The following is a 13,102-nucleotide window of genomic DNA, read 5'->3' as shown; positions in this document are numbered from 1 at the left end:
ATTAATAATATGTTTTCTATCCGTTTAAGGAAACAAACCAGGATGAAAACTGAATGGCAGCCTTTGTGGGGCAAAAAGAACTGTCAGCTGGGCTCTGGTGACAGCCTAATGTGCGTCAAGCCAGGAGCACGCCTTCCCTGTGGATAACAATTTCTACTTCCTGTTTTAGTGACCCAAGTCTTTCTCCTAGATACACAGATCTCACAGTACGGTTTATTTGGTGTTAGCCCTGCCTTTTGATTACTTTTAAAGTCTCAGTATATCTTCTAAGGTTTGGTTTTTGAGGTGAATGATTTGAGCTTCATGTTTCTTAAATTCTGCTACAAGCGTTACCGAGACTGACAATCTAAAAGCGGTAGGCACCCTCTAGTTTAAGTTTGTTAAATCTGATGAAATGAGACTTAATAGTGTCTGGCCATGCGTATATATGCCATGGCTTGGTAGATTTGTTTTATGCTCTGTGTATATGTGTATGTATGTATGTGTATATTTAAATGACTATAACATAAAACAAAGTTTATATCATGTTGGTGCATGTCCTGCTAGAAACCATTTTATAAACAAGTGAATCTAAGTTTTAGAAAAAAAGGCAATTTATTTCTAGACTTCTGAAGTAAGAACTAATATGCTGTATTAGGAAAAAAGAGTGACTATTTTGAAGTACGTCAGTTCCCTTCTGGAACTCTAGGATACATATTTCTGTTATTACATTGGTTGCTCATTCAAATTTCATGCCCTATTACAGCTTCTCTAACATCCATGTTGCCCTAATTTGTACTGAAGCCCTTGATATTGAGTGTTCTTGACCATTGTGGTTGTGATGGGGACTGAATTGCTTCACACTGAATGTTTACGTTTGCTTACGCAAGTGTTAGTGGTTAAAATATGTCCAAGAGCAAGGCCAGGAATACATAGCTAGGACATTGCTATTAGAGCCCGCTTGGCCTAACTCCAGGCTTGAGTTTCTTTATTAGCTCAGAAGAATGTCAACTTACCCAAGATATCATATTCAGAATATTCATAAAGCCATTTTAATTCTGAATGGACTGCCTTCCTGCTGGAATATTTGGCCTATCATTCTTTAAATGTCTCCGATAATTTATTGATATCTATCTTTATAAAATAGAATGAAACTGCTTTTCTGTAAAAATGTTTGTCTTTCATTTAGTATTTCATATCAGCACATCATTGTATGTATAAATGTTACATGTTAATTGTGGAAAAGAATCTACAATAAATTATTTTTACCACTTGTCTACAGTGCACTTTAATTTAATAAAGTGAAATTGACACCACTTGTGATTTTTCTTAACTTATATTTAATGGCATTTTATAACTTTGTTTGCAAGCTATCCATTAATTCTGATGTTTCGACTTCTATAATTTGTTTTCAGAACCGGGAGCAGAAACCAGGGCAAATGCTGCAGCAGTGAGCTGTACCCATTCTCCAACTGCACTCTGCATTTTTGAAAGTTCCTCTTACTTAAGTTCTGGTTTTGTTTTTGTTTGATTGGTCTCACTCTTAGCCAGCCTGTCCCCAGTCCTAGGTAGCACTCTTCCTGAGCTACTACTGGGATGACATGCATGTGGCACTTTAATACTAACAAAGAAACAGAACAGAAACTAACAGATGAAAGAGAAGAGATCCATGAAATGACCTCAGCGGAAAGAATTCACTCACTGTCTATATATGATACACGATATGTGATATGCGATATACTATATACTAATTAGATAGTCACTGCACATAGATAATTAACATGTTTAATATTCAAAACTATGAATGATGTTTAATATAAAGAAATAACAATAAAAGGGTCAAAATTGGTTAAAGAAAATTCCAACTACATTGACATCTTCCTATGCACAGTATATATTTATTGAGGATCCTTCTGGCTTACAATGTGTCAGGAGTTCGGGGCATGCTATCTTTTAGACCTGACTGTCTCCCTCAGATGCCTGTCTTGTAGACACTTGTAGATAAGTGTCATGCTCGTCATCTTGGTGCAGTTTCAGATAAAAGGCTCCAGTGGAAGGAAGTTAGGTCACGGAAGTAGCACCCTTGACAGATTGAGAGTTCCAGTGTCCCCTATCCCACTGACTTCTGCACTGCCAGAAGGTGAGTAACATCATTCCTTCTGTGATGTGGCCTCATCACAGGTGCAAAAGCAGTAAAGACCATGGACCCAAACTCCTATAACCACAATCTGAAGTCAAAACTTTCCCCTCGTCTTCTTCCACACTTTGTTACATTAAGAGAGCTCTAACAAGAACCGTGCTACTAAGCAAAACTTCTTTGCATGTAAAGCATTTACTTGCAGAATTTCACAATTTGATTGTTCTGATATGTCAAAAAGCTATAAACCACCCAATCTGAAATATTGCCAAATCTTGCTTTAATGACCCATTTCTCACATTTTCCCTCTCCACTCCACACTCAAATTTCTTTCCTATATAAACTTACTTTGTTTCTAGTCCTTGTCTATACCCCTTAGAGAACAGTGTCCCCTTGGCCAATGTCATCTGCTAGCTGTTATCTGTATAAGACTGTACCTCCTCTGTCTGGAAGCACTTTTTTTGTTGTTTGTTTGTATATCTCTTTGGTTCACTGAAAATCTCTTATAGCTACTAAACTTCCTCTTTTCCAACCTGTCACCTGCTCACCACAAAATAAGCAGTTGATAAACCATGTTGACTGTAGGAACAGAGGGAGCAGTCTGTGGAGTGAGTAGAGACTACATTTTCAGGAAGCATGGCAAATGTGTGAGGTTGGGGAAAAGAATAGGCAACAGAAACACTGTTATTAAGGTATCATTAAACTGGTTCTTGAGGGAAGTCCTGCTGCCATTGGTGTTGGCTGAGGTAACAACAGAGAGCTGCAATGGGCAGACTAAGGGAGTGGATGTACTTCTCCATGGGCCTGCACTCAAATGATAGAAGGACAGAAGGCCATCACATCCAGGTTCATCACTCAAAGAGTATAGTAAGATATGGGTCAAGGGGTATGAGGAGAAAGGTGAACAGAAGGCTACCCGTCCAGTTAGTTGATAGATGACACAAGCACTAAATAGGATAGAGGGTGCAGAAGGAAGAGTGAATTTGGGGAAAGGTCATGAGAATATTAGATATGGGTTGTAGAGTGTCTATGGCTGTGTTAGCAAGAGTAATGGCTATTCTCTCAATGGAACATGGTGAGTGTAAAAATATTGTTGGGTGCATATAGCTTCAGTTTCCACATCGTCTATAAGAAGTTCACGACCATGATACATTCACCAAATCTTGCTATGACCTCCTTCTGCCATTGTTAAAAGTGAGAACATAACTGTGGCTGAAATTGTTGGTTGATATTTTAAATCAGGACATCATAGAATTAGAACTTGGCTTCAACATTTTGAGGATAGAACCATAACCAAAGGCATGCACATTTACAATCATTGGGAATGCATTGGGAATGCTAATCCACGGACAAGACATGGCTTCAGGAAACAGTAAGGTCAACAAGCAAAACAGAGAAAAGGTTGAAATATTCAAACAAACGCAATGAAAAAGAAAAACTCCCCCAAGTTAAATTCAAGTGTAAAAGATAGCAGTTTATCAGTTTGGATTAATAAAAATGTTTTCATGAATACATGTAAATAAACATGTGTATTATATTTCCTAGCTAATGATTTCATTTTGTTTAAATCTGTGATTGGCTTGTTAGGTGATGTGCTATTTTGTTTTTTGTTTGTTTGTTTGTTTTGTCTTTGAAAGAGGAGAATAGTGTTTTGCAGGCTTTACCTAAGTGGGTTTCTTTGTATTCTCTGTATGAATGGCTTGTGAACCACTAGAGGGCAGCAGAGAACACCGTCATCAAGGCGGTGGACAGTCAGGGACTGAAACAGTTGTTCTTGGAGGATACTGCACCCTCCTGGCTAAGAACTAGCAGTCACTTGCTCTGTGCAGCCTGGAATTCTTCCTTACTCTCCCACAGATTCAAACGAATGCTACAAAACATTTACTCATTATGAGATAGTAAATCAAGTCTTAGACACCTTGTTTATAAATTCTGACCAAGCATTTCCTGTTTATTTGTAGGGAGTTGAACGTTAGTAGAATAAGCAATCTGTGAAGGAAGCTATAACACAGTACACTTGTAAACAAAGTTCATTTACCTGAAAGTTGTCAAGGAAAAGGTAGAAAATACTGCTTAAAGAGTTATTTTTCCATTAATTTATTTATTTATTCACTTTACACCCCAATTGCTGTCGGCTCTCACACAGCGCCTCCCTCCATCCCCCTACCTTTTTCCTCTGAGAGGGTGGAGGTCCCTGTGTATCTCCCTACCCTGGAACATCAAGTTACTACAGGACTAGGCACATCCTCTCCCACTGAAGCCAGACAAGGCAGCCCGGACGGGGGAACAGGATCCACAGGCAGGCAACAGATTTAGGGACATCCCCCTCCAGTTGTTGGGAGACCAACATAAAGGCTGAACTGTGCCTCTGCTACATATGTATGGAGAGCTTAGTCCCCCTGACATGGGCAATGATTCAGTCTCTGAGAGACCCCAACAGTCCAGCTTCGTTGACTCTATCAATCACTCCTGTGGAGTTCCTATCCCTTCCAGATACAGAAGTGACCCTAAAGACTCTACCCAAAACTCCTACAGCTGATAAACACCTTCAGCAAAGTGTCTGGATGCAAAATTATCTAAAAATAAAATCAGTAGCTATTCTTTATACAAACAATAAAAAGACTGAGAAAAAATCAGAGAAAGAACACTTTACATAATAGCCATAAATAATATAAAATATCTTTTTTAATATAAAATATCTTGATGTAACTCTAAACAAGCAAGTGAAAGAATTTCAAGTCTCCGAAGAAAGAAATTGAGGATGTAAAAGAGTAATCTTAAAGTCTTCATTTACATTACATTTGAATTTCTCTCATATTAAACAGAAGTAATACCATGAGAGGGATCAAATTAGGACAAAACATTGATAGAGAAAAAAGATTCTGAGCCCAGTTACACTGAGGTCCTCTCTCCACCGTCTTTACAACTCAGTTGTTTGGACCCAGGTTTCTACTCAGTAATCAGGGAGCTGATTGAGATACTACCAACGGTTAAACCATGCTTTACAGCAACAATAGTGCATCGATAAAAGGCCTGTGTACCCAGGGCATAAAGTTGGTCTGGACCTTGTAGGAAAAATATCTAAAAATTTGATTGTAATAACTTTAATAGTCCAGATGGAGAGATCTGAAAAATAGCTCATAAGAAAGAAACCTAAGGGCAAACTTAGTGTCTCCTTTCCTGCAAGTCCTGGGACTCTTCTTCCTCTGTGTTCCATTTCTCTAGAGAAGCACTGAGATGCATTGATAAGTGGATATTAGCCAAAAAGCCTGAATTACCCAAGATGCAATCCACAGACCACAGGATGCCCAAATGCGGATGCTCCCACTCCTTCTTAAAAGGGGAAAAACAATATCCATAGGAGGGGATATGGAAGCAAAGTTTAGAGCAGTGACTCAAGGAAAGGCCATTCAGAGCCTGCCCCACATGTAGCCCATATATATACAGCCACCAAAATGAGATAAGATTGATGAAGCTAAAAATGCATGCTGAAAGGGACTGGATATAGATCTCTCCTGAGAGATACATCCAGAGCATGTCCAATCCAGAGGTCAATGCTAGCATCAAACTACCAAACTGAGAATAGGACCCCCTTGGGGGGGAATTAGAGGAAGGATTGAAAGAGACGGGGAAGGAGCTTCCAGGGACTAAACCACTACTGAAAGACTATACACGGACTGACCCAGGGCTCCAACTGCATATGTAGCAGAGAATAGCCTTGTTGGGGCACCAGTGGAAGGGGAAGCCCTTGGTCCTGCCAAGGTTGGACCCCCCAGAGCAGGGGAATATGGGGGGCAATAAGGGAGATGTATAAGGGGAATACCCATATGGGGGAGGGGGAGGGGAGGGAATGGGGACTTATGGACAGGAAAGAGGGAAGGGGAATAACATTTGAAATGTAAGTAAAGAAATATATCTAATAAAAAATTTTAAAAAGAAAAAAAAAGAAGCACCGAGATGACAGATGTGCATTACCACATCTGGCTTTTACGTGGGTTCTGGGAATCCAGACTTCTGTTGGCTCTCTTGTAAAGGCAGCAGTTACCCACTGACCCACCTTTGCCCATTGGTATGTAAGAATCACAAGTGCTCATCAGGTACTTTGGGGTCACTGAAGGGAAGAGATAGGAAAGGAAAATTTTAATTTTTAAAACTTATCCCTCAAAACTCATTAATAATTTCCCTCTGTGACTTTTCTCACATGGACAAACTTTAGTGGAATCGCCCATCCCCTTAAAGATAGCACAGCCCTAAGACTCTGTAAGACCGCAGGGCCTGAGCTGGCATTGTGATGACGCACTGTGCAGGGTGTGGGTACAAATCACAGAACTGAGAGTTCTTTCATTTTCACCTCAGTGTGTGCCAAGCCTGCTACTGAGTCCTCTCCTCCCTTGGCAGTGTGGCAGTGGCAGGGCATACACCAGTGTCCATAATGAGACTGTGTCCTAGATTCTAGGACAAAGTCAGAAGAAACATCAAATCTGAGTGAGTGAATACAATTTGAGTTCCGCAAATAACAAGAGACCTGACTGGTCCCCTTTTTATTTTCCTATTATTTAAAAATTTCAAATATGTATACAATGTATCTTGATCACATACCCCCTTTCCCTCCCTCTAGCTTCCTTAACATAGCTCCCTTCTTTCTCCAAACTTCTGGTATTAGTTTACTCCTTTCTAAGTGTGTTATGTTCACTTGCATGACTTCCTTTCTTGTCAGGAGCCCATGGAGGTCAGAAAAAGGTTTCTGATCCCCTAGAGTTACAGACAGACAGACAGACAGACAGACAGACAGACAGACAGACAGAGATATCTGTGAACCTGTGCATGTGCTACGAAGCAAACATATCTCTGTTTCAAGACAAATATTTGCTTATAACTACTTGGCTGTTTCTTCAGTTCATCATCCTCATCCTCATAATCATCACCATTATTATCAGTTTTACAATCTACTGAGGAGCTAGGATTTTTGAGCGTTACAAAAAGGTTTTCAGAGTTTGACTTGCAATGATATTTTAAGAAACATGCACTCATTGGTTTTGTTACATTTTTAAGAATAGATAAGATTTAAGTAAGTAAACTTCATGCCTTTATATAGTCTATAATAATTTCCTCTCCACATAACAGTATTGGCTTCATTAGAAAACTGAAAGTGTATTCCCTACAAATAAAGTCTACTGAAAAATAGAATGTGTGGAACAAATACCAGTAGCTGGAGCATGTGGATTTCAAATTTCAAACATCCCTAGTCATCATTCAAAAAAAGAAAAAAGAAAATAGGATAAGTAATTTAATAATGAATTTTTATTAAACCCAGCATAATTGTCATTCCAACATTCAAATTATTAGCTTCAGAAGCTGTGTTCTAGAGGCAGCCATGGTCACACCTCGTGTTGGCAGTCAAACCTGGTAATGTAAGAATCACCAAGTGGTTCTGGTTTTGAAGGAATGAAGTGGTCATGGAGAGCAGCAGAAGCTTGTCACTGAGAGGCCAGGAAAGGCCATTGGCTATGGTGTACAGCTTCATAGCAGTTGAAGGTCTATTATTGAAAGAGTCATACAGAGAAGTTGAGGCTTGGCATAATGAAGAATATTGGTGACAGTGCAACCCAGTTGCAGCAGAAGACCTCAGCATTTTAGAGATGCGAATCCCATGGGATAACCACTAAGGACAGCAGTGCCTTAAAGTGGAACATACCTGAGCTTAGAAGAGTAGCTGTGTGTGTGTGTGTGTGTGTGTGTGTGTGTGTGTGTGTGTGTGTGTGTGTGTGTGTGACAGAGGACAGAGCTGGGGAAGTGATCCAAACTCTTTGGAAGAGCCATGAAGATCATGCGTGAATCTCAGATCATCAGACTTTGAGTTATTTTACACTTCAGAGTAATAGTCTGTTTAACTGTTCACTTATACACCTCCTTATTTTATTCATGAGGGAACTGGAGTGCATGAACGTTAGTACTTAAGTTCTAAACAAAAGTGAGTGGTAAGACCAGTGTCTGTACCTGGAACCCAGGCTCCCATTCAGGCTCCCATTTGCTGTGCTAAAACCCCACTAAGCAGAATAGAAGTCAACAGTTACCTTCTAGATGTGGCCACATCAGATGATTATAAAGGTTGTGCATCTCTACTCTGGCAAGTGGAGGTTTACTAACAAATGTGGCAGGTGGGTTTTCACTAAGTTGCCATTGCTGCTCCCCCTGCCTTTACCAACTTCTTCCTCCCTCCTTCCCTCCATCCCTTCCTTCTATTCCTCCCTCCCTTCCTTTTCCCTCCCTCTTTCCCTCTTTCCCTTTATACCTTCCTTCCTTCCTTCTATTCCTTTCTCTTCTGCTACCTTCTCCTCCTCTTTAGCACCTCTTCCTCTCCTCCTCTTTAGCACCTCTTCCTCTCCTCCTCTTTAGCACCTCTTCCTCTCCTCCTCTTTAGCACCTCTTCCTCTCCTCCTCTTTAGCACCTCTTCCTCTCCTCCTCTTTAGCACCTCTTCCTCTCCTCCTCTTTAGCACCTCTTCCTCTCCTCTTTAGCACCTCTTTCTCTCCTCCTCTTTAGCACCTCTTCCTCTCCTCCTCTTTAGCACCTCTTCCTCTCCTCCTCTTTAGCACCTCTTCCTCTCCTCCTTCACCCCCTCTCCTCCTCTTCTCCTCCTTTCTTTTGCTTCCTTCCATTTTGGTTAAGGTTTTTATTTTAGCTCACATATTGAGATATAGTCCACCATGGTGATGAAATCATGGCAGCAGGAATTTAAAACCCTGGCTTTACTTGCACCGACAGTCAGGAAGCAGAAAGATGAGCATGTTGCTGTTCAGCTTTCTGCTTTTATTCTTTTAAGTATCTTTCATTTATCCATCCACACTCTCATACATGCGTGCAGTGTTTCTTAATCATATCTGCCTCTATTTCACCCTCCCTTCCCATATCCCTCAAACATGTCCCCTCCAACTTTCATGTTCTCTTTTAAATCTATTTTGTTGTAAGCCACCCACTGAGTCTGGTGAGTGCGGCCTGCTGCGATGTTGACTGATCTTATTGACTTGGCCTTGTGTAGGTGTTGTGCAAGTCATCATAGTGATGATGAGCTCATGAGAGCAATGACCGTGTCATGTGCTAAAACCAGCATCTCCCTCAATTCCTTCCTATCCCCCAGCTCCCACCGTCTCGTCCTTTCTTACAACCTCCTCTAAGCCTTAGAGAGTGATGGAGTTGAAAAGGATGTCACATTTAGTGCTGTGCTGTCAGTTATCATAGCACTTTGATAAGAGCTCTGCGTCTCTGAGCTGTTCCCCATAGCAAAAGAGACTCATCTGGTCAAGACTGGAAGTACCGCTAATCTCTGGGTATAAACACTGAATTAAAAACAATAAGAATGCACGATTCAGTGAATGCAGATATAAAGGAAATACTCCAAATGATGCTAGTTAAATTGAAACTGAATAGTGAATATTTGGCTGTTCACTTGATTTCATTCCTGTTTTTAAGTTATTTATTTATTTGTTGTGTATAAAGTGTTCTGCCTGCAGGCATGCCTGCAAGCCAGAAGAGGGCATCAGATCTCCTTAGCGAGGCTTGTGGGCTATCACGTGATTGCTGGGAATTGAACTCAGGACTTCTGAAAAGAGCAGCTGGTGTTCTTAAACTCTGAGCCATTTTCTCACCCCATTTCATTTCATTCTTAATTTGAAGATGCTGTTTTTAAGAAACATTTAATATTCAAAAGAGAAAGCAGAGATTACATGCATATAGTTTTCTATGTTCATACTTACATAAAATATATCCAAGTGTCTAGCTGCATTTGCAGATCCATTGTTTTGTGTGAGTAAATGTTTCCTATTGCTCAACTGTTTTACACTTAGATACAAACTATTTACATTGTGGCTGAATAAAATGGGGGACATTTATCAGAGAATGTACACCTTCAAAAGTCAGGGAAATTGAAGCATAAGAAGGAAATTACTCTAAAAATAGGAGAAATGAATGAAACACTGAAGTGTATTCTGCCCTGACAAACTAGTCTGCTTAATTATGTCTAAGAAATAGCTAAAAATAGTGCTTAAGATATGATGTGGTTAGCTTATAAGAGATCAAAAGACTGAAGTGTATTGAATTAAAAGTAGAAAAATAACACAAAAGTAGAGTTAATTTTAAAATTGCTTTTCAGCACTGTTCCCCACGATATAATTGGGTAAGGAGCAGGGCAGAGTCCTTAGAAATTGTTATCATTCCAGGGATGAAGTCATGGGTTGGGAAGATGGTGGAAGAGAAGAAAGAGAAATGATGGCGCTTCTTTGACAGCGACAGTAAAGTCCTGTGTCCCAGCTAGTGTGTCCCACAAGGCTTGGTTATAACTGCCATCCTTGTCCTCAGGCTTCTTAGTTCCCTTAGTTATTAGCTCTGATAACCAACCATACCAGCTCTGAACCTTGCACCTTCTGTTTGGATTTTCGGAAGTAGCCTTTGCTCCCGTAGGGATGAGCTCACTGGTTTATTTATATACTAGCCCATTGAACTTGAGCAATAGCCATGGCAGGTTTTCCTATGGAGATTTTCATCAGCAAACCAATCTTTTTTTTTTCTTTTTTTACCCTTACCAACTTCTGAGCAGAGAATAGTCAGCATTTGTATCTAATTCCTTCCTCCCCAACTTTGCTTTGTGTCACTGTTGCAAAACTCATCAGGGGGTGGAGAGGTAGGGAATGTTCTGGACTCTAGCTGTGATTACTCAGGATCTAAAAAGGGAGTCCCTTTGCAAAGTCACTGTATCTGTCACAGTGATCTCCTCAGCTTTTACTCTCCCAGGCTTTTCCAACCGTCTCATAAGTTTCATCAGTTTTAGTATTTTTTCCTCCAGTGGTCCTTATTATTCACCTTGTTTTCCTGTTACGCAAGTCCTTCCTTGGGTTAACTAAGATATTTTGCCCATTTCCTATATGCACACATGACTTCTGCTAAAAAGGAAACCTACAGATTGAGGATACTACGTGGTCTATTCCTTCTTAAGAGATTCCGTAAGGTTCTTGGTGCTTGATTTTGTTATTACATCCACTTCTGTCTGGGTCACAACAACACCATTTGGGGGTGGTACATCACAGTAATCATTCACTAGGGTTGCTCACACCACAGATTTCACAATGCTCTAGGAGGTTATTCAACTTTTCTCTAGGTAACATTTAGAACTTTCATTTCAAGGGCAAATATTTTATTCTTTGACCACCAATTCCAAATAGGTATCACTCCTCCATTGAAATGCAATGGAACTGTTGGGATGTAGGGCGCCAGTGTAAACAGTAGGTAATGAGTGTTTATTCCAAGCAATGTTTTGCATGTCAAGATGTGTTAATTATCAGACCATGTCTCATTACCTTAGCGAGAAACGGTGAAGGCGCCATGTGGTCAGGAAGGAAATGTAACCAAAAAAAAAAATACAGAAAGAACTGGGAGTTAGATGCATTTCATGACTGCTGGAGACTGGACTCAGTTCCTGAGACACTGTAAGCACAGACTAACTGTACCAACAACACTGGGGTTCCAGTTCTTTGTCTTGAGTATTGTTCAGTGTATTAAAGAAGGCTTTGTAGCAACTCAGCATCAAGTGAAGAATGTGAGAGGTTGAAGGTAGTTGATTGGCTAAAGCATAATCAGTGGAATGGTTGAATTTATGTCTAGATTTAATAAGTGCGTAGAAGTAGTTGGAGGGGAATGGCGAGGTGCTGTGCTCTATACCACAGGTCCAGTCCATTTTTCAATTACAGTGATTTTATGAACCTACCTGACTCATGCCCTCTCAAGTCAGTTACAATGAAACCATCCAGAGGAAAGAGGAAAAATACTATAGCTTAATGAAAATAAAGATTCTGAGAAAGTTCATAAAATCATGCATTATGTTGTCTTGATTATCTGTTGTGCTAGCTCGGTTTTGTTGCTATGGTAAAAATGCCGCCATGAAAAGCAACTGAAGAAAGGCTTGTTTGACTTAAAATTCCAGATCACAGTCCATCTAAGTGGAAGTCAAGGCAGGAACTTGAGGAATTGCCTGCATAGTTAGGAACAGTCAGAGGATGGGCAGGCATCTGGGTCCCGGCTTGCTTACTTGCTGACTTAGGCAGCTTTCTTCACTGCTATGCAGTCCAGGGTTCTCCCTATGAAATGGTGCTGTCTACACTGAGTTACCTCAGTGGAAAAACAAGACAATGCACCCAGATATACCCACGAGGCAACCTTAACGATATAACTCTCAGCTGAGGCTCTATTCCAGTGGTTCTCAACCTTTCTAATGCTATAGCTCTTTAATACACTTCTTCATGTTGTGGTGACCCCTAACCATAAAATTATTCACACTGCTACTTCATAACTGTAGTTTTGCTTCTGTTATGATCATAATGTAAATATTTGTGCTGTCCAGTGATCTTAGGTGACACCTGTGAAAAGCTCATTTGACCCAACGAAAGGGCCTGTGACCCACAGGTTAAGAATGGCTGTTCTACTCAAGGGGCTTGAGACCCCATATGAACAACAATGCCAACCAACCAGAGCTTCCAGGGACTAAGCCACTACCCAAAGACTACACATGGACTGACGCTGGGCTCCAACCTCATGGGGAGCAATGAATAGCCTAGTAAGAGCACCAGTGGAAGGGGAAGCCCTTGGTCCTGCCAAGACTGGACACCCAGTGATCATGATTGTTGGGGGGAGGACGGTAATGGGGGGAGGATGGAGAGGGGAACACCCATATAGAAGGGGAGAGGAAAGGGTTAGGGGGATGTTGGCCTGGAAACCAGGAAAGGTAATAATAATTGAAATGTAAATATAAAATACCCAATTTAATAAAGATGAAGAAAAAAAAAGAAAAAGAACAACAATGCCAACCAACCAGAGCTTCCAGGAGCCAAACCACTACCAAAGGCTGTACATGGACTGACCTCTGGCTCCAGGAGCATATGTAGCAGAGGATGGTCTTGTTGGGCACCAATGGAAGGAAAAGACCTTGGTCCTGCCAAG

General features: G+C 40.6%; 1 protein-coding gene across 2 annotated transcripts in view; it reads left to right on the top strand.

Annotated features, from left to right (window-relative positions):
* The window catches only part of Gucy1b1 (guanylate cyclase 1 soluble subunit beta 1), a 43,254-nt gene extending 41,959 nt beyond the window's left edge, over nucleotides 1-1,295 (top strand). For both annotated transcript variants that reach the window (XM_087616309.1, NM_012769.2), the window contains 1 exon segment: nucleotides 30-1,295. In XM_087616309.1, coding sequence (XP_087472435.1) covers nucleotides 30-53 — 24 coding nt within the window. In that variant the 3' untranslated portion in view covers nucleotides 54-1,295.
* The last annotated feature ends 11,807 nt before the right edge of the window (nucleotides 1,296-13,102 follow it).

This window comes from Rattus norvegicus, chromosome 2 (assembly GCF_021556685.1).
Source record: "Rattus norvegicus strain SHRSP/BbbUtx chromosome 2, alternate assembly SHRSP_T2T, whole genome shotgun sequence".
NCBI lineage: Eukaryota > Metazoa > Chordata > Mammalia > Rodentia > Muridae > Rattus > Rattus norvegicus.
Note: the sequence above shows the minus strand (reverse complement) of the source record. Positions and strands in the feature narration are given on the sequence as shown.